The 25,303-nt window shown below is 37.0% G+C and overlaps 1 protein-coding gene across 2 annotated transcripts; it reads left to right on the forward strand.

Annotated features, from left to right (window-relative positions):
* The first annotated feature begins 1,068 nt into the window (after positions 1-1,068).
* Positions 1,069-24,475, forward strand: gxylt1.L (glucoside xylosyltransferase 1 L homeolog). Of its 2 annotated transcripts, XM_018251228.2 has the most exons (8): positions 1,069-1,456; positions 7,580-7,672; positions 13,220-13,394; positions 13,599-13,724; positions 14,283-14,534; positions 16,744-16,867; positions 17,046-17,215; positions 21,963-24,475. In XM_018251228.2, the coding sequence occupies exons 1-8, from the start codon at positions 1,098-1,100 to the stop codon at positions 22,122-22,124; spliced, it is 1,461 nt and encodes a 486-aa protein (XP_018106717.1). In that variant the 5' UTR covers positions 1,069-1,097; the 3' UTR covers positions 22,125-24,475.
* Positions 24,476-25,303: the final 828 nt, after the last annotated feature.

Raw genomic sequence — 25,303 nt, forward strand, 5'->3', positions numbered from 1 at the left:
GTCTGGACATTGTCGGCCACAACTGCAAATGATTTCTGAGAAAAATCTAAACTGAAGATACATGTTGCTCTTTTAGCCTGTGTTTATTCTTTGTATTTTTAGTCGGAGACTTGATCCCACATGTTTGCTGTGCATGATGGGTATCAGTATGCATACTCTTGAGCAGCTCATTGTTATCGGTTAAAAAACATATTTTCATGCCAGAGTTGCTGTAAAATAATGTACATTGTGCTTCAAAATTCCATTGACTTTACCTAACAGAATGTGTAGACTTGAACAGAATGTAGACGGTAAACAACTCTAGTGCAGTTGTTCAATTTTAAAGGCGAACTATTGCGAAAGTGAAAATTGAATATAAGCTCCAGCATACTGAAATAAGGAACTTTCTACATACAATCAATTAAATATTCTAAAATAATCAAAGTTTATGTTCACTATTCCTCTCTCGGCATTGGTTTCTCTTCATTCTGTCTTCATGCAGAGGTCAGATGCCAGATAATCATTGACAGATCCAATATATCTTATAGCGAGCTCCCTTTCCTACCAGATGTGTTAGAGCTGACAAAATCTAACAAAATAACTGACTTTTGCACACATTCTGCATGTAGAGAGACATTATTTCTGGTGATTTTAATGGTGTGAGCTCTAATACATCTTCTAGGCCCCCTATAAGATCCATTAGATTATTCATCTGACACCCAACTGCAGCAGATGAGAAACAGATGCTGAGAGAGGTATATGAAGATGAACTTGATCATTTCAGAAACAGTACAGAATTGTTAATTGATTGTATTTAGAAAGTTTCTTATTTCAGTATGTTGAAGTTTATATTAAATTTTCATTTTCACATAGTTCTCCTTTAAAATCTGGGAATATAGATAATTTGAGTTGAAGATTAAAATTAGAGACAGGATTGTAGGAAAGCTTGGCAAATTTCATTAAGGTGGGGGGGCAACAAAAAGTCCCAGCTTGGAGCAAGATGCTGCGGGGCAGCAGGTATGTAAGGCCAGTGTACAATACAGAAGGAAGGCTTATTACAAGTGCGACTGACGCTCGCTTTATTTCTCAGCGTCTCCTGTGTGACTACTTTATGGTGGATGCATTTGCAAGAGTCACACAGCTGTGCCCACGCCTTTCACACAGAGCACACAAGTTTGGCATGTTTACATACCTCACGCCTCGCTCTGCGCTCCGCCTCTGCCCCGGAAGGAAGCGCTTGGGAGGCCGCTGGGTCCGTATGGCTGCCAGTCTCACTGACCCTGCGGTATCTGCTACGTGTGATGAGGTGGCGGCCGGTGGCACGTTTGGTGCTGCTGTGCCTGGTCTGCGGCTTTTGTTCGCTGCTCTACGGCTTCAGTCAACGAGGTGGGGGAGCCAGTGAGCCGGCGGTATCTGCACGGACATCGCTTAGCGGCGTGAGGCGAGCAGGCCTTGGGTCCGGCCGGTTGCAGCAGAGGTATGTCTTATCCTAAGTTTTGGCTCTGAAAACTAGACCGTGAAAAGTCGCCAAGCAATACACTCACACTTCAGCCCAACAATCAATGTCTAGTTGTGTGTTTCTATAGTGCTGTTTGTATATGCACTAATGTACATTTATTATGTAATACATAGCTAGAGCAGACAGGTAGCAAATAGCAATACAGCCAGGTCCGGACTGAGAATTAAAATAGGCCCTGGTATTTCAGGTACACAGAGACCCAATCAGCCCACACAGAGGCCAAATCAGCCCACTAAATACTGACTTTCTATGGCACCTTTTAGGAGCCCCTCTGGCATTTGCCAGAACCCACAGATTGCCAGTCCGGGCCTGAATATAGCTATGGGACCGCTTATCTGGAGAATCCCAGCTCCCCAGTATTCTCTTTAACAGATCTTTCTATAATTTGAACCTTCATACCTTTAGTCTACTAGAAAATCATATAAACATTAAATAAACCTAATAGGCTGGCTTTGCTTCCAATATGGATTAAATATATCTCAGTTGGGATTTTGGTACAAGGTGCTGTTTATTATTATTATTATTTTTATTATTACATAAAAAAAGGAAATAATTTCAAACATTTTTATTATGTGGATAAGATCAAGTCTGTGGGTAGGGTTGCCACCTTTTCAAAAAAAATAAAAAATTAGTGGCCAATGGTGTGGGGGTGGGAACAAAAGGGGAGGACTGTGATGCAAAAAGGGGCGGATCCATTGGACCGTGATTCAAAAGGGGCGGGGCCACATAGCGCAATGGCCAGAAGGAGAAGAAAAGGTAAGTTTGGAGCAGAGGATCTTACAAAATTACCGGCAGGTGTAAATTAGTAATTAATTTACATGTTTAGTTATTCATTACATGTTTCATGCTGTACACTTACACATAGGCCAATGCCTGCCATAAAATTTCCTTTTTGTCAACAGGAGAATCTAGCCAGGAGCACAGTTTGGACAAGGAAGCATCTGTGTGCAGCATTGTCATGAAAAGAAAGTATTGCCAATACCTGTGTTTGCTTTCAACGGGGTGCTCCCACTTTTATTCAAGGTGCTTCCAGACACTTTACAATGGATCAAACGTTTCGGGACCGCATGGCCCTTCCTCCATGCGGTCCCGAAACGTTTGATCCATTGTAAAGTGTCTGGAAGCACCTTGAATAAAAGTGGGAGCACCCCGTTGAAAGCAAACACAGGTATTGGCAATACTTTCTTTTCTGGGATTTACTACTGGCGTGTGGCTAGGCCAGGGCCATATATACCTGCATCCCCTGCTACGATTGTTGTCTTCAGCATTGTCATGATACATATGTCCCAGCTGTAGCCTGATAAATAACATCCTATATTCAACTGCCCCACACACCCATCCATTCTGTTCTCTTCTTTATCTGGCAAAGAAAGTCATTTGCTTCAGGGGTGAAACAGCATGTGATATATTCTTTTTGGTCCCTGACCCAAGGGCCCCATAGACACAAACAAATCTGTCCAAAAGGGGATAGGCATCCTCTAGGATTGTCATTGTATTGTGTGACAGACTCGCTAACTTTTGCCCCTGGCTATTCCAAAAAGTAGTCTAAGACAAATATGTGCTTTTTTCACTTCATATACTTAAGGAAACAGATAAATAGTAACACGTCCTTACTCCGAGTGTAATGTTCTAACTGGATAAATTGCTTTACATTCCTCTGTTGTTGTGCAGTGTTTTAGTTTTGGTTTCTGTTCCATTCTATTTTGGACACCTGTTTCTTACAAAACAACCATACCAATTCTGTAAAATATCTGTTAGAGCTGAATAAAAAAAATATTAATTTAAAGTGACCTGGTAGATCCACAGTTTATAACCTATAGTTCAAAATTAAGGAACCTGGTCATTTTAGAAGTGTGCAGACTTGCAGAAAAGGGTATGCTACAATTACATGTAGGATTTAAGGGAACTATCATTTATGCACTTTATTTCTGTTCAAAATAGGCATCTTCCCAAATACATAAAGTTTGTGGTGTTGGGGGCATTATTTATTCTTCCTACTCGCTTTCTGTGCATGTGTTTGTTTTTAGCAGGCCGAGTAAGTGGTCTTTTTTAGAGCCATATCTGGATACTGTTGCATTGAGATTTTCAGAAAGAAAGGCCTGGGAAGATTTTATGGGCCATTTTGGCACAGTCCTAGTAGTAGTTGTGTATGCCCCAAATTTGAGATGTTTTCTCTGTTCTGAACTTTTCACATTCTGATATGATAGTTTTCTGTACTTCTAAGGAAAATACCTTATGAATAACCATTGGCTTTCTACTTCTATAATAAACTATTTTGTTTTTTAGTATAGTTTTAACAATGGCAGGGTGTGCTACTGTTCAGAATCCAAAAATCTACTACATATGAAACTACTTTTCTTTGAGAAGTAGCTGTGAGTTCTTATATTTTTGGGGCATATTTCTGGATCTGTGAAAAATATTTTATGCATAAAAAATGGAGTAAAATTTGGGATAAAATATTTCATTGCTTTAAAAACATTACATTCATAGACATGACCCATCACAGAGAACTAACTGGCATATTTATAAAGGAATTTATTTGAATGCTGTACATATGGCCATTATTTTACACATGATAGACCTGGTATAGCCCATGGAAGTAAATGTTGCAAGAATCTCACAGTTGTCAAAAGAGGCAAGAACAAAGCAAGTTTTAAAGGAAAAGGAAAGTCTTAAGTAATCTTTATCAGAAAGGTCTATATAGATACATCAGTAAACAAGTAGACATTATAGACAAATGGCAGGGGACCTTTTTACCCATAAAGAGGATCACCGTACCAGAGGCCACCCCTTTAGACTAGAAGAAAAGAACTTTCATTTGAAGCAACGTAGGGGATTCTCCACAGTCAGGACAGTGAGGTTGTGGAATGCACTGCCGGTTGATGTTGTGATGGCTGATTCAGTTAATGCCTTTAAGAATGGCTTGAATGATTTTTTGGACAGACAGAATATCAAAGGCTATTGTGATACTAAACTCTATAGTTAGTATAGGCATGGGTATATAGAATTTGTGTGAAAGTAGGGAGGGGTGTGTGTATGGATGCTGGGTTTTCATTTGGAGGGGTTGGACTTGATGGACTTTGTCTTTTTTCAACCCGATTTAACAATGTAACTATGTAACCCTCAAAGTAATACTGCTCTGAGCATTTTTTTCCTTCTATTGTGTATACATGGACTTCTGTATCAGACTTCCTGTTTTCAGATTTAACCTCCAGGGCTAGGGCTTGAGCATGCTCAGTTTGTTCCTCTCTCCCCCTCCCTTTTCCCCCCTCCCTACTGTAATCTGAGCCCAGAGCTATGAGTGAGCAGGGAGAGACTCAGGCAGGAAGTCAGTCCTGAAGGAAATTCCTCATACAGCACTTAATGTATAAAAATGCCTTCATTGAAAAATTACATGGCAAAACACCTGGTCCGCAACATTTCAGGCCCTCTATGGCCTTTTTTCAAGCACCGACATCCACTTTAACTGGGGGATTTGAGCTGACTCAGAGACATTGCTACAAAGGACGTGATGTCACACCAAGCTAATATGGCAGCTGCTATCATAAACAAACAGAGAGCGCTTCTAGAGCTGTTTACTCAAGTATGGAAAAGCATTCTGCAGAATAAATATAGGGTTGTAACTTGCACTATTGTTGCTAATCTATTGGCAATAAACTGTCTCTGTAACTTTCCTTCTCCTTTAACACTTTTTTTCTGCAAATTTTACAAACTTTTATGGTTTCTAAAACCATATATGAGCTTTACCACTTAAAGGGGACCTGTCACCCTAAGAAATAATTTCCAATTCTTTTCTATCATGTTAGTTGAGCAAAATAAACTTTACTTACACTGTATTTATTATTTACATTTTGTTTCCTTCTGTTTTGGAATTATTCAATCACAGCAAGCAGGCAGCTGCCATTTTGTGGACACGGTTATTAAGGGAAATTGTGTATCACCCCAAAATCTTGTGAATGAACCAGAATGAGGGACCTGATGTCCATGTGCAGTGCCCTATACAATTATAGAGCCTGAGGAGGGAAGGGGGAATGTGTGGAGAGCAGTGACATGTAGGAAGTGCTGAATGGAAAGTGAAAGTAATTGACTGCCCCTCCTCTATGCCACGGGCATAGAGGCGGTGCGGTAATATTTGATTGACAGTTTAGATATTTAAACACCTTTATAAACAGATGTTTTAATGAAAAAAAATTCTGGGAAGGGCTTTCATTATGCAGGTTTTTATGTGTAGGTGACAGGTCCACTTTAAAATAACCTTTAGTGTGCTTGGAGCTAAGACATGAGTGATATATTTTGTATCTGATTCTTAAACAACTAAGCAATTTCGTTAAAAGTTTATTTAATGGTTCCAGGTTTTAAATGTAAACGTTACATTTCACACCCTGACAATCCCCAGATCATAAACAGTATACGAGTTTTCCTGAATAGTAGATAGCTTTAGATACATCACTTTTAGCCAGGTGCAGAATCTAGACTGCTACAATTTGCTACATTAGTTGATACATTTCGCAGCAGCATCTGTGGATTATTAGCAACTTTGGTATCAATTCTAACAGCTGCCTTAATGAGACTCAGGGATTCTGCTCAGCAGGGCCAAAGATAAGAATCCTTCCAAGAGCTGCTTCAGAAGATATAAAAAGGTGAAAATGTAACTTCAGTTTTGGAAAATGTCAAAAATAGAAAATAGAAAGTAAAGTAAAGCCTTTATTTCTGGTGAACTATTTGAAAGGGAGGTGAGTAACCCCTTAAAGGAAAACCATACCCCCCAAACAATGTAGGTCTCCATAAAAAGATATTGCATAAAACAGCTCATATGTAAAATCCTGCTTCATGTAAATAAACCATTTTCATAATAATATACTTTTCTAGTAGTATGTGCCATTGGGTAATCATAAATAGAAAATTGCCATTTTAAAAAAAATGGGCCGCCCCCTGGGATCGTAGGATTCACTGTACTCACAAACATATCAACAAACCATACATGTTAGGTCACATGAGCCAATTAACAGACAGAGTTGTGTCTTTTGCTTCCACACTTCTTCCTGTTACAGTTAGTGTTTTAGTATTTCTGGTCAGGTGATCTCTGAGGCAGCACACAGACCATCACAAAATGGTGGCTCAAGGCAAGAGATGTAAAAGGGCAATATTTACTTAAATATATATTCCAGTTTGGTAAGATTCTTTAATATGCCACTTAATATGATATGAACTATCAGTTGCTTAAGTATTCATTTTGGGGGTATAGTTTTCCTTTAATTATAGAAAAGTTTGCAGGCTAATCATCACACATAAAGTATCCTGTTAATTAACAGTCAGGGTCACATTTGTGGTTTTTGAGTATCTACAGTAAATCAATATTTGGATGTTGATGAATATGGGTTCTCTGCTCCCTTTGCTGAGGGTCTGGGGCTGGTGCACCTGGGCCACACACTATATTTGGTGAGTTATTATTTATGATATTTTTTCTCTACTCACTCTATTCACTAATACTGTGATTTTATATTTATTCTGCAACTTTATAAGTTTGCCACCAAATAATCAAATTCTCTTTGGGAAATGTGCAAAGTGCATGAGCCAATGAGCAATGTCCAGTTGTGTTTACAACCGACTCTACATTTTGTGCAGCAACTATGATAAAATCAAAGTTTGAATCAATTTTATTTGGACTTTGGTGTGTATAGGTGCAGGGGTAATAATGTATGTATGGAGGTACATTTGTGCATGAAGGTTTAAATATCAATGACTTGAATGAATGACTCGTGTATGCTTCAGGGATTGACTTGAAGGTGACCGTAAAATATTTTATTCTTATACCTTTGCATTTTATGATTTCCTTTAAATCATAAAATGCAAAACAGGGTAATTGCCCTTTTTATACTGGCAACCATTTTCTGGTAAATGTAGTAAGCAGTGGAGTTGGGAATGATGCTTTTTTGTGGTTACGCAGCATACCTAAACAGGTTTTTATTTTTTTTATTTTTTCAGACTTGTAAGCAATGCTCTCTATGCAATTTTAACAACACCAATATCACAGTTTATATTCAGTAACAAGTAGAAAATATTTGTGTCTCGTCCTGTCAGGTGTCAGGATTTCTCTGTGTCTTTCTGGAATCCCTATTGGATGCTGCCTGCTGGTATATGTGGAAAGGACTGCTTTTGGGAAGCTGCTTTTAGGTAGGCAAACATATATCTAGAGTGATGCTAATAAGTATCTGCTAGGAAGTCTTTTGCAGCTCATGAAGTCTGAATTGTACCCACATGGCGTAATCCATTTACATTCTGGGGTCACTGCCCTCCGAATCAGCACGTCATAGCAAGATGTTGATTTATCACTGTAGGAAACCTTTTCATATACATAATTATGAATGTACAAGTGGTAAAGGAGACTTCCCGATTCCAAATATAAGTAATTAAGCTTTACACTCCATGCTCTTTCAAGGGCCACTGATCCTGGATCAGATTACAGAGAATCACAGTGTCTCATTACAGAGATCACAGTAAAAAAGACTTGCTTAATTTAACAGTATAAGCTGTTGAATTGACTTCCAAAAATGTTAGCTGATTTCCTTTAATTTCAAATGCAAGTGCACAGCATTAACCAGATCTCGTCGTTGTTCGTGTATATGCACTGCTGTGATTGAAATTACCATGTTGCCTTATTTCAAATGTATCGCATAAAGCTACTGCAAAACCAAAAGCTCTTCAAGCACAGAACAGTAATGCTGAAACATACACCATCTGCATACTGACAGTTGGGGGGACTTGGTTCACAGATTCTGCTCTCCTGTTTACAAATAAACCAAAAGTGAATACAATTGGCTTCATACTTGCTGTTGAGAAATCATATCCTATACACGACTAAAATGGCACGTAACAAAATGAATGTTTTTTGTTGCTCAGATATACAATTATGTGGATCTTTCATAAATGCTTTCATAGATACAGAAGTTGGTACATCCAAATGACCCAACACCTAAGCACATGAAAAGTAATGTGGTCTATGCTGTCCAGTGTGGTGAAGAATGCATGGATGTATACATTGGGGGGGAACTTCGCAACCACTCGGTAAGAGAATGGCCCAGCATAGGAGGGTGAACTCCTCTGGACAAGACTCTGTTGTCTAGCTACAGCTAAAGGATAAGGGACACTCCTTTGAAGACTGCAATGTACATATTTTGGACTGAGAAGACAGATGGTTTGAAAGAGGTGTGAAGGTGGCCATATATGCCAAACTGGAAAAATATCCCTTAACAGAGGAGGGGGTCTGACACCACTTGTTATCAACATACAATGCCACCATGATGTCCTTCACATTTCCTGTCATGTATTTATTTGAATTTATAGCTCGCTCAATGAGCATCATGGCACCATTGTGAATAGATTACAATTTCACACATCTGTAAGTTTCAGCCAAAACCAACTGAATAAGTTCAATGGAACCATTGTGATTGGATGTCTATAACTTTACTACCCTTAAGGGTTTAAATGCTGAGGAACTCAAGAAGGAACTGAAGAAGCCACTTGGAGGAGTGGTGAAACGTTTTCAAGAAAAGTCCAGTTGCTTTAGACATAACTACTAGATACCATGTTTTGTATTGTAACCATTATAATGGTAAACAAAGTTTGGTCTGGCCTTAGCTTTTACTATGTCTTAAAGCTTGGCTAGATTTTTGTTTTTAATGGCCAGATATAAGGTTATTTCTCCAAATGATTTATTGTGTGTGTTGCTTTTGTTAACAATATTGGTCTTCATTCAGGAATGAAAAACAATTCTTGTGCTATGGTAGCAGTTGGCAGCATGGGTTGGTGGAGTGTAAGAGGGCCTTGCAACTGTTTGGGCACCAGAGATATAAAAGGTTTATACTGCAAGGTAGATCCTTTGTTTATTTGTGAAAAAGGCCAACTTCCTGGCTTTGGTGGAACATAAAGCTTCTAGTTATATTACTAATGGCTTGCAAACATTTGATTAAAGGGATACTGTCATGGGGAAAAAACATTTTTTTCAAAATGAATCAGTTAATAGTGCTGCTCCAGCAGAATTCTGCACTGAAATCCATTTCTCAAAAGAGCAAACAGATTTTTTTATATTCAATTTTGAAATCTGGCATGGGGCTAGACATATTGTCAATTTCCCAGCTGCCCCAAGTCATGCCCCATGTCAGATTTCAAAATTGAATATAAAAAATCTGTTTGCTCTTTTGAGAAATGGATTTCAGTGCAGAATTCTGCTGGAGTAGCACTATTAACTGATGTGTTTTGAAAAAAAACATGTTTTCTGATGACAGGATCCCTTTAAGAAAAGAGCAGCAAAACCCAAATGTGTTTTAGTGGGTACTTCTCTAAAGAATTCTTTAAATAAAAAATAACTTTCCTCCTCCGGTGGGATGGAAATAAGGGTCCTCATGCTGGGACTGATATGTTAAAAACCACCAATAAATAATTTCAATTATTAATCCCATGTCCCAAGTCCCACGAGTGCTTCAATGTTTTACTATATGGATATACGTTTTCACTGAAAGTTTGGAAGTACATTACTACCACACTGGTGTTTATAATTATAGTCTAATTCGAAGTGCCAGAGTATGATAAGTTTTTTTTTTTTGTTTGGATAATTCCCTAGTCGAATTTGACAGTTTTAACCATAAAAAATGTTCGAAAATTCTAATTAGAATTTTCACTTTGACCCTTTAATAATCTGCCCCATAATGTTTATTTTACAATGCGCCTCAAATCCTGACGTATAGACTGCACTTTCGGGGGAAGAAAGTGCTAAAAAAAAACAGTGCAACTATGTATAACTACAAACTATACTATGTATAATTACAAAAAAACAAAATAAATCAAAATACTAATTTTGGTATAAGTAAAACATGCTTTGTTTATCTCACAAGCATTCTATTGGGATCTGTAGGGAGGACTGAAATAAATCTTTGCATGTTTTTCTCCTAAAATGTAATGGGACATTTTGGCTTAACCAGTTCTAGATTTTGGGAACAATAGAAGTTGCATGTGAAGTTTGTTTTGACAAGCATCTTTTTGTTTTCATGCTAATTAGACCACTTAAGGCATATTTTCATTGTAATAGTTTTTTTTTTTTGCCACAGTAAAAGCGAGCAACAAAACCTTTTTTTTAAAAAAAAAATTTTTTAACTCAACTGTTGATAATGGGTTGCATGTGAAGAAGAGTGAAGACGTCACTTATTGTGATTGTCTACAAAATACATTTCCTGATCCTATACAGTACAAAGTTAATTCAGGTCCAATAATTATTTAGGCTTGTTATATGTATTTTCTGTACCCAAAGGAGCACCCTTAAATGTTAAACACAGATGATATTGTCTGTTTTTATTAAAGCAGTGTTCAGTGTTTTGTTGCAGTCCCTTGGGTACGGCCTAATAGGCGAGACTTGCAGGGCCGGATTTACATAGCGGGAGCCCCTATGCCCGATGTCATTCGTTGCCGCCTGTCACCTCCCTTTTATTTGCTCAAAGTTTCATCGGGACCAGAGCAATGGAGATTGGCGCACGTGAAATTTCAAAAACTATCATATCTCCTGCTCATCCCCAGTGTTTCTGAACCAATGTGGGTGTGGGTGGGCAGCATGCCGCCCCCTAAAATCCTGCTGCCATAGGCCCGGGCCTTGGTGGCCTCTCCACAAATCTGGGAACAATCTCTACAATTCAAGAATGATACATCATGATTACTATTTCTTTAAGAAGAAGAGGGGGGTTTGAGAGAGGTTTATACCACACAGGAAAGTAGGTAGCTTACAACTTCAATTTTTTTGTAAATGTTTTTCATATTCTTTTTACCTATACATTTTTGCTTAAAGGACATTTATTGTGTGCTGATTGATGAGGTAAGTACACACACTCACACACAATATTAAAACCTAACTACATTGGATTTAAGCAAAATCAGTATTCTCATTTTGTATCTTTCTTACAGACTTAGGGGCCCATTCATTAAGTTCGAGTGAAGGAATGGAAGAAAAAAAACTTAGAATTTCTAAGTGTTTTTTTGGCTACTTCGACCATCGAATGGGCTACTTCGACCTTCGACTACGACTTCGAATCGAACGATTCGAACTAAAAATCGTTCGACTATTCGACCATTCGATAGTTGAAGTACTGTCTCTTTAAGAAAAAACTTCGACCCCCTAGTTCGCCACCTAAAAGCTACCGAACTCAATGTTAGCCTATGGGGAAGGTTAATCCTTCGATCATTGGATTAAAATCCTCCGAATCGATCGAACGATTACTCCTTCGATCGAAGTATTTGCGCAAAATCCTTCGACTTCGTTATTCGAAGGATTTTCATTCCCCAGTCGAATATCGAGGGTTAATTAACCCTCGATATTCGACCCTTGATGCATCTGCCCCTAAGAGTAGGACTACACAGACGAAATGTAGAGCAGATGGAATAAACAGCTTAAAGGCAGTCATTTCAAACTGCAAAGTTTTCTTTTTATTTTAGCAGTGTAAAAAGTGTGTGTTTTACACTGCTAAAATAAAAAGAAAACTTTGAAATTACTGCCTTTAAGCTGTTTATTCCATCTCTCTACATTTCTTCGGATTACCTTGGGGGTTGCACAGACTCCTGGAATGTTTACAGCTATATGAACGGTTTACAAGTTACGTTGGAGCCAGAACCCTCTTTTCTTCATAGGACTACACAGACGTTTTCGGCACAATCCGACACGCTGCAACAAAACGCTGCACTCTCTGTCTGCATATGACAGTCTTGTCGCGTCGGATCAACGCTGCGACTTTATCCGACAATGCATTCACTTACCTTATTTCCGTTGCATGCAATTTGTCGCAGGCGTTTTGTTGCAGCGTGCTGGATCGCGCCGAAAACGTCTTTATAGTCCTACCCTTACTGGCATAGGATTAATTCTGTTGTTCTGTTAAAGCAGACTTTAATGTTCTGGAGACTAATCATACACAGGCAGAAGGGTGGCTCAGTGGTTATCACCTCTTCCTTGCAGCGCTGGGATCATCAGTAGTCCTTTTGGGCATAATCTGCGAGGAGTTTGTATGTTCTGCCATGTCTGTGTGGGTTGCCCTTAGTACTTAAAATGGCAACTTTCTATTTAGGATTACCCAGTGAAGGAGGGAAAATGGTTTATTTACATGAAGCAGAGTTTTAAATAGGAGTTGTGTTATGCAATATATTTTAATAGAGACCTACATTGTTTGGGGGTATAGTTTTCTTGTAATCACATATAAAGATTAATGTAGTTTGCATGTTTTAAAAAAGCACAGGAACTTTTCTGTACAGATACATTTATATTTCTTTAGCTTGAATGGTAGTCTAAACTCAAACCATCAAAAATATCCTGTAACTCAAACACTTTGTGTAAATATAGAAAAAGTTTTTTATTCTAGGTTTCATCTTCAAATGCATAATACAGACTCCATAGTACTGCGCATTACACATTTTGTTACTTTTTCATTGACAGCCTGTACTTGTACAGGGGTCTCTACATATGTATTTTAAGATGAAACCTTGAATATAAAAATCATTTTCAATTGGATTCCACATTTTTGCATTACTGGGTATTTTTGATGGTTTGAGTTTTGGCTTTTCCCCTTGGTTCTGAGGGCTTTAACTTGTTTTTCTTTGGCTCTTGACTAGACATATATGTTTCCCATTACTAAGGATATTTTTCTGTGTTGAAAGTTAGTCTATCTAACCCTATGGTATTTGAATTTGCAGATACAAAGCACCTGTGAAACATGGCACAGAAACCATGCATTTGGCCGTTGTTGCCTGCGGGGACAGACTGGAAGAGACTATTACTATGCTAAAATCAGCCCTGCTTTTTAGCAAGAAGTTACTTCAGTTTCACATTTTTGCAGAAGATCAATTACATTATGACTTCAAAGCTGCAGTAAGTGTTTTTAAAAAAAATAAAACAAATCAGTACTTCAGCTACACTAACTTTTAGATGTTATAGATGGACCTATACTGTATTGCTATTTATTTGGTCTTTTATTTTGTATGTTTTATAGTATAAGCCTTTCTATTCTTGTGTTGTACTGTAATTTTTGTAAAGCAAAAATAATTTGTCATTTGTTTGTTTTTTCTTTTTTAGCTTAATAGTTGGGCATTTCCAGAGAAGTTTAAATATACTTTGTATCCAATAACATTTCCATTAGAAAACGCTGTGGAATGGAAGAAGTTGTTTAAACCCTGTGCATCACAAAGGCTATTCTTGCCGGTAACATATTTCTTATTTTGCCTGCTCTTATAAGTGTCTGTTTACACAAACAAAAATCCACCCCTAATGCTTACCCGTGACCACCGGCCCTAAATATCACTACTCTGCTCCTGCTGTTCTAGCTTCTGTCCCTGTGTCTGGTTTCTGCTACCAGCAGCAGTTTGGGAAGCTAAAGTTTTGCATACTCTTCTCTTATTTAAGCTGCATACCTTCACCCATGTGCTGTCTCACTTGACCACGCATGCTCCCTTAGTTTAATTGCTCTCTACCTGAGCAGAACAGCTCTCCAGTATTTTAAGATTTTGATTCATAGGTGGGAGGAAAAGTGCTGCTCACAGTAGTATGGTGCCAGTTGATATCATAAAAGGTAAACATATACACAATACTGCAATATAGATGCTGCAACTTGCAGCCTTCTGACTAAAACAGAGCACAAATCGCACTTAGCTTTAAAAGGGAATCCCGAGTCTCAAATTCTAGTATTTAAATTATTTTAATCAGAATAAGAATAGAATGCTGTATTGCATTACAATAATAATCATATTTTTTTTTCTGCAGTTGATTCTTACGGAAGTTGACTCCTTGCTGTATGTTGACACGGACATTCTATTTTTACGCCCCTTGGATGACATCTGGTCTTTTTTGGGTGGCTTTAATGCCACGCAGATTGCTGCTATGGCCCCTGAGCATGAAGAGCCACGCATAGGATGGTATAATAGATTTGCTAGACATCCTTATTATGGAAAGACAGGCATCAATTCCGGAGTCATGTTAATGAATATGACCCGTATAAGAAAAAAGCATTTTAAGGTCAGTTAACATTTTATAATCTGAAGATTTTTAGTGCATCTTTTACTGTAAAAGAAGTGAGCTTGCATATTAATTCTTTTCATAATTTTGTCATTTGAGGTCACCAGATGTAATTGCATAAAGTAGAAAGAGATGTGTCATAAAATGACACTCTAGCAACAAGGCTGCAATTAAAACCGTTTGTTTTACACTCATAGGGGCAAATTTACTTATGAATATCGAGGGTTCCCGCGATATTTGACTGCCGAATGTAAATCCTTCGACTTCGAATATCAAAGTCGAAGGATTTAGCGCTATTCCTACGATCGAACGATTCGAAGGATTTTAATCCATCCATCGAAGGATCTTCCTTCAATCAGAAAATTGTTTGGAAGCCTATGGGGACCTTCCCCATAGGCCTTGATTTAGGTGGCGAACTAGGGGGTCGAAGTATTTTTTAAAGAGACAGTACTTCGACTATCGAATGGTTGAATAGTCGAACGATTTATAGTTCGAATCGAAGGTCGAAGTAGCCCATTCGATGGTCGAAGTAGCCAAAAAAACATTCGAAATTCGAAGTTTTTTTCCTCTATTCCTTCACTCGAGCTAGGTAAATGGGCCCCATAGTGTTGCTCTTTGCTGTCCCTGTTCAAATCAGATGGGCATTGTTACATTCAAAGTAGGGCGATCCTCGGGCGAGCACTTCTTTTATTTGTCAAAGGTCCCTGGCCCCAGGCAAGAGCATGCACACTGAAATCTTTGCAATCTTATCGCATGCTTTTTGAAACCCCAATGCATTTATAGCGATATAGAAATTGAGTTAAACAAGGCACATGTGCAGTATGATCCAGGGAAGTGACTTCACGGTGAGAAACATATCAATCGCAATATGTTAGAAAGTTTTCTGGTATATATGTAAAAGGAAATGTGATGTTTTAGAAAAGCGGGATAAGACCTACATATGGTGCGTAAATAGTCTGAAAACCTTTGCTTCTCCTTTGTCTGTATTTTTGTTGACTTAAAGACCATGGAGCAGGGGCCATATATTTCAGTGAGGTTCAGCCATGCAGGTGTCTAGAAGTCTTTTGGCCAATGTGTCATATAGTACCACTATCCGTATTTTATTTTTGAAGCTAATTCTACCCCAATATGTGGCTAGGTTTCACTGTTACCAACAATATAGGAAAGGTGCAGTGATGCGGTCTGGATATCTGTAATGCATACTGGCCCACCAATTCATATCACAAAAGCTGCACCCCTTTCTGCACAGCACCCATTTACTTCATTTAAAGTAGCAGGACTTATCGTTAATATAGTCTGAGTCAGGTATTAGGTTAAGTAATCAGGAAGACTTTAAAGTAGTTATTAATCTGGGAATATTTATACCATGAAAAGTCACCTTGTTTACAAATAAATTATAATGATTTTATGCTTTATATTAAAACAAAAATAATATACAGGTATTCCAGAATTGTTGTTTAGGATAGTAGCTGAATGCTTTTTTAGCTATATTAAAGGGCCCAGACAGTTTTCATTCACTTATGTCTCTGTTGATACCACATTGTAATTAAAAATGCAGGAAATTAAATGTGCAGCACAGTGACTGTGTTTAGTTCTTGTTTATTTAATATCCCTTACTGTATCACAGCTGTCAACAAGTGTTTTATTAACATGACCTACTGCAGGCAGAACTATCACCAGCTAAAATTCACTTGTCCTCTGACAGCTGCTTCCCAGTCATCTGAAAGGACAACATGTTGTATATGACACATGCTTTTGCATGATTGTGTGGCAGAGTCTTGCCTATCGGTCTTCATTTATGGTAGATGTTTACAATTAGATAAATCGGAAACAGATTTTAGTGGATCAGATATCTGTGATTATGTATTAAATGTGTCAGAATTATTATATTTTAATGTTTTTTTTACATGGTTAGATAAATACAACATGCATGGTGCTGTCTGTTAATGCATATATAAACGGTACATGATGTATAACAAGAAATTTGATAAAATAATCAAAGCTTTGAATTTCTTACAGAGTGATGTAATATCTATAAGTATCCAGAAGGTGGTGCTGTGAGAAAAGAATTTGGTTGAGACCTAGTTTTTTTTTTCCAGCATTCCAGACCTTATAGATTTGGTAACTGCTTTTTCAAAGGCCTTAAGCTTGTGCACATAAAGGCCTCATTACAGAGCAAGTTATATGAAAAACCTATCTTGTTTTTTAGAATGACATGACAACAGTTCGTTTACACTGGGGAGATCTACTGTTGCCATTGCTAAAAAAATACAAGTTGAACATAACATGGGGTGACCAAGATTTACTGAATATCATGTTTTCTCACAATCCAGGTAGGATCACACACAGCTGTGTTTTTTTTTTCTCTGAAAATATCTGATGATTTCTTTGTTTGGTAAAATGTAATGCATATTCATTTTGTATTGAGGCATTTTGATTAAAATGTTATCATTACATGCATTGCAGTGGATTACTACAAATGTTTAATGATTTTTATTTACTTTTTAACAGAAAGCTTGTTTGTCTTCCCTTGTCAATGGAATTACCGTCCTGATCACTGCATTTATGGAAGCAATTGCCATGAAGCAGAAGATGGCATATTTATTCTTCATGGCAACAGAGGTGTTTACCATGACAGAAAACAACCAGCATTTAGAGCTGTGTATGAAGCATTCCGAAATGTAAGACCCTATATCTATTACTACATTATGAGGGTTTGTTAAAAGTAAGAAAACTATTTTGAACTGCTGTGGAAATATTCAATCTATCTTTATAGCTTGTGTTTTTAAAAATATTTTATCTCTAGTTTTTCCCCAGCAGCCCTATAGTCTTACCTTAATAGGTCCATTCCAAGACTTGAACTAATTTGCAAACTGGTTGCATTTCAAATAATAATATCTACCCTTCTAGCTGGACTTTTTAGAAGGGTCCACTATTTTTTATGTGATTGTAATGCTGCCTTATATGCTTCCAATAAAGCCTATAATAGCCTTTATTCTATATTTTGCCTTTTTTTAAATCACTGTAGAAAAATAAGCATTCTTTCTACAGTTGGTCTTCACATTCATATATTGTATGTTATTGATGGACCAATTAATTCTTAGCAACCTTTCAGTTGGTACTATAGTATATGGTTTTTGAATAATTAGGCTTCCTATTTAGTTTTTTTTCTAAGAGGAGTAGGTTTTTTTTCAAAGAGGAGTGGATTTATAAAATAAGTACAGGCTTTCTGTAGCACCTTATTTTTAAAGCTAGGACTTTTATTATATAACTTCTCATTTCACTTAAAAGCATTTTGACCCACTTTTGAAAATATATAACACCGAAGCAATATAAAACACAATTTGGTCATTTACTAAGTTTGGGCTAATCTTCACCTGGACAGTAACCAATCAGGATCAATCAGAGATGTGCAATCATTATTCTACCAACAGTGGAATAATCAAAGCTAATGGTTGTGTGGCTGGTACCCAGGAGTTGCTACCCAGGTATATATTAACCCAATGATATTACATTTGCTCTATCGTTCATTAATCATGATAATAGTTGTGGAACACAACATGTTCATTATTCAAGACAGCATACACATACATTAAGCAACAACCTGTGTGCCAAGTTCTAGTTCATCACAATCAAAGAAAGAAAAACAGCACCCACACTCAAGATAATGTGACAAATCCCATCTCTTACATATATATTATAATGAAAGACACCAATATTGCGACAAAAACAACATGATAATGACACCATTACTGCTGTGAAGTGAAACAAAAAGTTGCCCCGTAGCTAGTGAAGTCAAGCATCAATAAAAGTGAAAAGATGTGGATAGCCCGAGGCAGCAAGATCTATATGCTCCAGTTAAAAATGTATGTGAGTAGGAAAATTGATACACTTAACAAATGTGCACAAAATAGATTATAGTTATATCCTTGCTGCTCTGAATACCAGACAACTGTCCTATCGTCCGGATTTTAGTTTGTCATTTTTTTTTCTCTTAAGCACCCTATATAAAGCACCTTAAAGGCACAATTCTATGTACATTTCTAAGCTATCCTGCTACAATAAATATATATAATATAACTTCAGAGAGGACCAGCACTCCTTATTCAAGTAATTTATTTATCGCAATGCATCTTGACATGTTGACCCAGGTTAGGGTCTTTATCGAGGCTGATTATCAAGATGCATTGTGATAATAAGTATTTCACTATAAAGACTGCTGGTCATCTGTATATGTGTGGCTATGTTTCATAGTAATATATTGGATAAACATCTCCTAAATGACAGAAAGAAGTGTAATAATGCCTGGGATGCTTACAGTATAGTATTGTTCCTTTCAAAGGCACTTTCATGCACTGTACCCTGTAAATGGCATTCCGATTCTCATCATTTCTGCCACTTCTGCTCTTATGTCACTTTTATAGTTTTTGTTAATACAGTGGTATAGATTCAAAGGAATCGATGAGATCCATAAGAACAATTTTCCATAGTGGATGGTGCACTGATTCTCTGGAAAGCTGAGTTACATATATATATATATATATATATATATATATATATATATAAAATAAAGAACAAAAAAATGCCAGCACCAAGGGTCTTGTGTCCAAAAAACTTGTATTAAGACATGGTATGTAAAAACCAATGTTTCGGTCCCTCTTGGGAACGTTGGTTTTTACATACCGTATATACTCGAGTATAAGCCGAGTTTTTCAGCATCCAAAATGTACTGAAAAAGTCTACCTCGGCTTATATTTGAGTCAGTGGGCAGTAGCTGAGATTGCAGTCACTTTTAATCATTCCTATACCAGCAGTTCGCTTGGGGAGAGACGGTAATATCACACAGCGCCCTCTGTTGGTTATATGAAAGAATAACAGTGCGCCCTATGTTGGTTATATGAAAGAATAACAGTGACTGCAATATCACATAGCGCCATCTGTTGGTTATATGAAAGATTAACAGTGACTGCAATATCACACAGCGCCCTCTGTTGGTTATACGAAAGATTAACAGTGATGGCAATATCACACAGCACCCTCTGCACATGGTAGTGGGACAGTGGGACAATGCACACAGTAATCCGTTTGTGTCACCATCAACTGTGCAAAGAAGTCCGGTTGATCACTAGGGGGGTCACTTTGGCGGAATGTGCGCAGCTGGGAGACAGGGCTGTAGTTGTGTCTAGGTTTATACTCGAGTCAATACATTTTCCCAGTTTTCGTAGGTAAAATTAGGTACCTCGGCTTATACTCGAGTATATACGGTACCATGTCTTAATACAAGTTTTTTGGACACAAGACCCTTGGTGCTGGCATGTTTTGTTTTTTATTGTACATGCAATTGGATCCGAGCACAGGGGCAGATATAATCAAGCTGCTGGGAATGAGGTGCTGTCCATCCATCCATCCACACACACACACACACACACACACACACACACACACACACACACACACACACACACACACACACACACATACACATATATATATATATATATATATATATATATATAAAATGTATTTTTATTTCACATATTTTATACTTAAGCACAACGGAATGAGCTCATGTCAAAAAGAGGTGTTTTTGACTAGGAGTAAGAGAGAGACACTTGGTTCCCCTGCTTGGTTAAAATTAATGCTTGATTGGACTACCTTGATTGGAAGAAACAACAAAAAAAATGAAAGCCTTTGATTCCTTTGTAGACTGGAGAGGAATTGCTTTTGTCATTTTAGTTTAACATTCACTTAGGGAATATACTTATGACAGGCTGGCCATTTGCCAACGTCTGTAGAGGTTATGGCTCAAAATATATGCAAGATTTTCAGCCTAGCACATCTCATTTTTGTTCTTTCTGCCTGCAAATAAGCCTTCTAATAAACAATTTATTGCTTGTAAACCCACAGAAGAGTTGTAAAATGTGTTGGTGCTTGTTGTGTTGTAAGAGGCTGTCTTGTATATAACCTTCAAAATCAATACTATATTTTAATGGTGCTATATAGCATGCTGTCATGGGGAAGTAAAAATGAATGAATGTTCTTTTGGGGGATCTGAGTTTACTGTTCGCTGACAGAAAATGTACTTATAAAATGTGCTTTGCTCCTTTAAATGCTCAAAAGAAGTGATAATTCTCAGAAGGAAACATTCAGCCTCCCAGTGTGCTTTGGTTTTTAGCATTGAATAAAATGCATGTAGTACCTGATCCAGCTTTAGCAGATTATTTAAATTCCTTCTGAATGTTTTTTTTTTTATATTTTAAAGCAGATTTTGTTGGTTTTTAAAATTATACAGCAATGCAGAAGAGTTGAGACAGGTCAGGGGTTATATGATTGAATCGTTTTTCAAATTACCTATAAAAAAAAAAAGAAAACAAGAACGAATAAGGAAACAGGGCAAAGACATCCACATTTTGTCTGGCTAAAACAGTACAACAACTTTACCATTAAAGAATTGTATCAGTCTCTGCTTTCACGATCAATTGAAAGCCAATGCTTGCCTGACCACCACAAATTGATGCAAAACTCTTCCTGTGCTGTGGATAGGTTAATTCTATCAGTAGCATTGTTAAAGTTTTTATCTTAAACCACTTCTCTTTAGAGGGTTAGACCCATCCAGTGCGTAATTTGTTGTCATAAAAAATAGCTGTATGGTATTATATTTAAGCATAGTTTGCCTCCTAAAGGATGTAACCCCAACAAAGGAACTTGATTCTCTTTCTAGGTTACATAGGTATTTAAAGGAACAGTAACGTCAAAAAATAATTATTATAAAGTAATGAAAATATAATGCAGTGTTGCCCTGCACTGGTAAAACTGTGGTGTTTGCTTCAGAAACACTAACATTTTTTATATAAATAAGCTGCTGTGTAGCAACGGGGGCAGCCATTCAAAGGAGAAAAAGCTCAAGGTACACAGCAGATAGCAAATAAGCTCTGTCTGTCTAATGGTGTTATCGTTTATCCATTAGTTAACCTGTGCCATATAGCCATTTTTTAATTTCCGTCATTGCTACACAGTCAGGTTAAGGAACTTTAAGTAATAATTATCAGTGGAAAATTATCAACATGACCTATAGGAAACTTTTAATGTAGATTAATATTTTGAAAAGAAGATTTTTAGTGTCAGTATCACTTTAAGTAACTGGCATTTCTGGAAGAAGTAGAGTAACATTGTTGTTGTATATTCATATTTTTCACTCCTGGACACGTGGCACCTAAGTGCAGTTACACCATAATATTTTTTTTAACTATAATAATTCAAACAATGCCAAATATTTTGTGAAATTGCTGCAGGTCAACAACAGTTAAGAACTGCTTATCTTAGTCTATGTAGCAGCTTTTACAACTTTCAACTTTTACAATGAACTGCATTTGCCTCATAGTTTTTACAGCTTTGAAATATGCTTTATTTATTTATCTATTTTCACAGTACTCATTTGGGCATGACCTTCGCCAGTCGTTACTATATCCTTTAGAACTGGAAATGCCGAAAACAGCACATACCTACTGTGGCAGGATTCATGAGATATTCACTAAGCAGCTGACAAAAACCATTGAAGAGCTTTACAGAAGGCAATCCAACAAACGGTGATGTGTTGGTCAAAGCTCTGTTTTTTCTGTGAACGAATCTGACTAGCACAGGATCATTTTAGTTTTTGCTAACTGTGCCATTTTTTTCTAGGATAAATGTGGGTGCCAGGTTCCATGACACAGACACAATGTTCATATATTCCACTGTGCATACTCAATTTTCTGAGTGAAATGAATAGCATTTTATATGTGTGTATATATATATATATTTACATATGTGTGTGTGTTAAAGAAGTAATATGCCTAAGTAAGTAATAATGTAACATTAAATTATTATACTTACTTTTAAAATAGAATTCGTTGCCTACATACCCAATTTGTGTAAAAATTGCTTACCATTGCAGCTATTGAGGATCAAGACACCCTGCTTTTTGGGCTGTAACTCCTTGCAACTGCCATAATTCAGTAATTCCTATTAGCAGCTATGGAGTCACTGAAGACAATTACTGTTTTTGTCTGGAAAAATAACATGGCTAAAAAATTCCACATATACCAAGTAAATGCTGCACATTTTATTTATATATGAGAGTTCTTCTCCTTTATATATCAAGTAGGCTGGCCCCTTCATAGTGTGCTTTTTTTTATACATTTATTGAGGGAATGTTGCCTTCAAAATATGTCTAAAAGTTTGTGAAAACAAATTCTGGTTATAGGATTTTATATAAATTAGCACTATAGACCATGGTTTTCTAATGTCTGCAGCCAAGTGAAAAAAACTGTTCCGCATTGCTGTTTGGGAGGATGGTGGTATTACTAAATATTTGTTTACTTTTTCATCAACTGTTATTTCTTTTTGAAAACAAGTTACAAGTTGAACACTACATTGCAAACTAAACTGTGGGCACAAAGAGTTTACCAATGCAGGGCTACTTTACTGAAGTTATTTCATCGGACCCTACCATCTCAAAGGGACAGTATAGCACCTTGTTCATCATGAGTCCAATGAACATGGCTTGTTCTGAACAAAAAACAATTTAAATTGGCTTTTTTTGTTTATTTCCTGAGCTAAACAGGGAAATTGCAGCTGCTCCATGTTTGGTACTTACCAAGTAGATAATTAGCTTACCAACCCATACACAACACATACACCCCCCCCCATAATAGACTTTTGCTATCAAGACAGTGACAACAAGGGAGGAAGGAGGGGGTTGTAAACCGGTAATATAATTATCTAGTATTATGCTCAATAAATAACAAAAGCCATGCCCTTTTATGATTAAAACAAAAAAAGTATGTTTTGCACAAGTCCTTTTCATTGTACTCTGATTAAACAAACTGGAACAGATGAACAAGGGGGTACAGTATACTGCTCCTTTAGGGCAGAGACACACGCTGCTATTTCAGGAGATTAGTTGCCCAGCAACAAATCGATTCTTCTTTGGGTGACTAATCTCCCCGAACTGCCTTCCCGGCAGGATGGCAGACGCTTTGTTTTCCTAAATCGTCCCGAAGTTGCCTCACGATGAAACATCGGGCGACTTCCGAAAGCTGAAGCGATCTGAGTGTCATCCCGCATGCGATTTACATTCTTGCCGGCGGGAAGGCAGTTCGGGGAGATTAGTCACCTGAAGAAGAATCGATTTGTCGCTGGGCTAATAATCTCCAGAAATAGCAGTGTCTCTGCCCTTATGTGTTGCACTGCAACAGAGAATATAACATCACTGAATTACACCAAAAGAAAACAGTTTTATTTAAATCAATACCCATTTCTGAAGCTTATCTGCATAAAAATAAAACAGAAAGGTAATATAATGGAATGATTTTGTTGGCAGTGCTGGTCTGTCTGTGGCATTATAGACATATTCAGTTACAAATATTAAAGTATAAGGGGTATAAGATGTGCATTGAGTTTACTTGTTTGCATTTATTATTTACTATTTCTGTGCTTTCTAGGGCATTCTTTTTATTTCATAGTAACAGCTTTCCATAGTAACCATAAAGAACAGCTTTTCATGAAGATTGCCTCTGGAAAAGGAAGTCATATGGCAGTTCCTTGTGAAAGACATGTAAATATTCAGAAAAATAGTTTTAGGCCAGTAGGAATTTAATAAGGTGTAAGCCCTATCTGAATTAGGTAAAATTCAGACAGGCCTTGCATTACAATTGCTACAGTATATGTAAAACTGGAGGCCTAAAATGGCAAACCTAATTTCTAATGAAACTGGAAATCCGTTTATGTCTGTTTTTACTGCAACTTTCTCTTGACAATCACTGTGTTTTACCTAAGCTGCACATAAAGATTTACCTAACTATAAATAAATATATTTTACTCTTTGTTTATTTCTGTTTAAAACCTCTGGGTATTTTGGAATGTAAATGTTTCATTTTTTAAAATAAAGTTTTAATATTGTACTCTTTTAGTGTGCAGGTATTGTTTTCTTTAAATTCTCACATGGAAATTTGAAATAAAATAGGTTGCATAAAATGTGCACCCTTACTCTTTATTCTTCTTTTTTATGAACGTTTATTAGCTGTATACTTTATATAGGTGTTTTGCCTTCATGATATATATATATATATATATATAAGTATTCCGAAAGGGAACTCATTTTCAATAAAACATAGCATTTATTCCAAACGCAATAAAAACATGTTAGTTGTTCATGTGCAATACACTGCAAACTTATCTGTTCAGAGTCGGTATGAATAGCGACGTTTCGGGAACATCACGTCCCCTTTCTCAAGCACGGCTCTGCCACAGTGTGCAACAAACAGAAACGTCCATTCTTTAGATAATGTTAGCATATTATATGAGGAATTTTACATAGCAACATCAGATTAATTTCAATAATATAATTACAATTACAATGGCAGATATATTAAAGCATAATATGGACTTCCATGGCTCGTTTTTGTGAAATATTAAAAGCTTCTTTATTTATTGTTAAATTGATAGCATGTCAGCTTTGACACAGTGCACATTGTCATTACTACTAACCGGTTTCGTACCTCATGGTTCTTCCTCAGAGTATATTTCTTTTTCACACAATACACAACTTTATAGCTAACCTTAAAGGAACAGTAACACCAAAAAAATGAAAGTGATTGATTTAAAGTAATTAAAATATCATGTAGTGTTGCCCTGCACTGGTAAAACTGATGTGTTTGCTTCAGAAACACTACTATAGTTCATATAAACAAGCTGCTGTGGAGCAATGGCGGAGGTTGAAAAACGGCTAT

Source organism: Xenopus laevis, chromosome 3L (genome assembly GCF_017654675.1).
Source record: "Xenopus laevis strain J_2021 chromosome 3L, Xenopus_laevis_v10.1, whole genome shotgun sequence".
NCBI lineage: Eukaryota > Metazoa > Chordata > Amphibia > Anura > Pipidae > Xenopus > Xenopus laevis.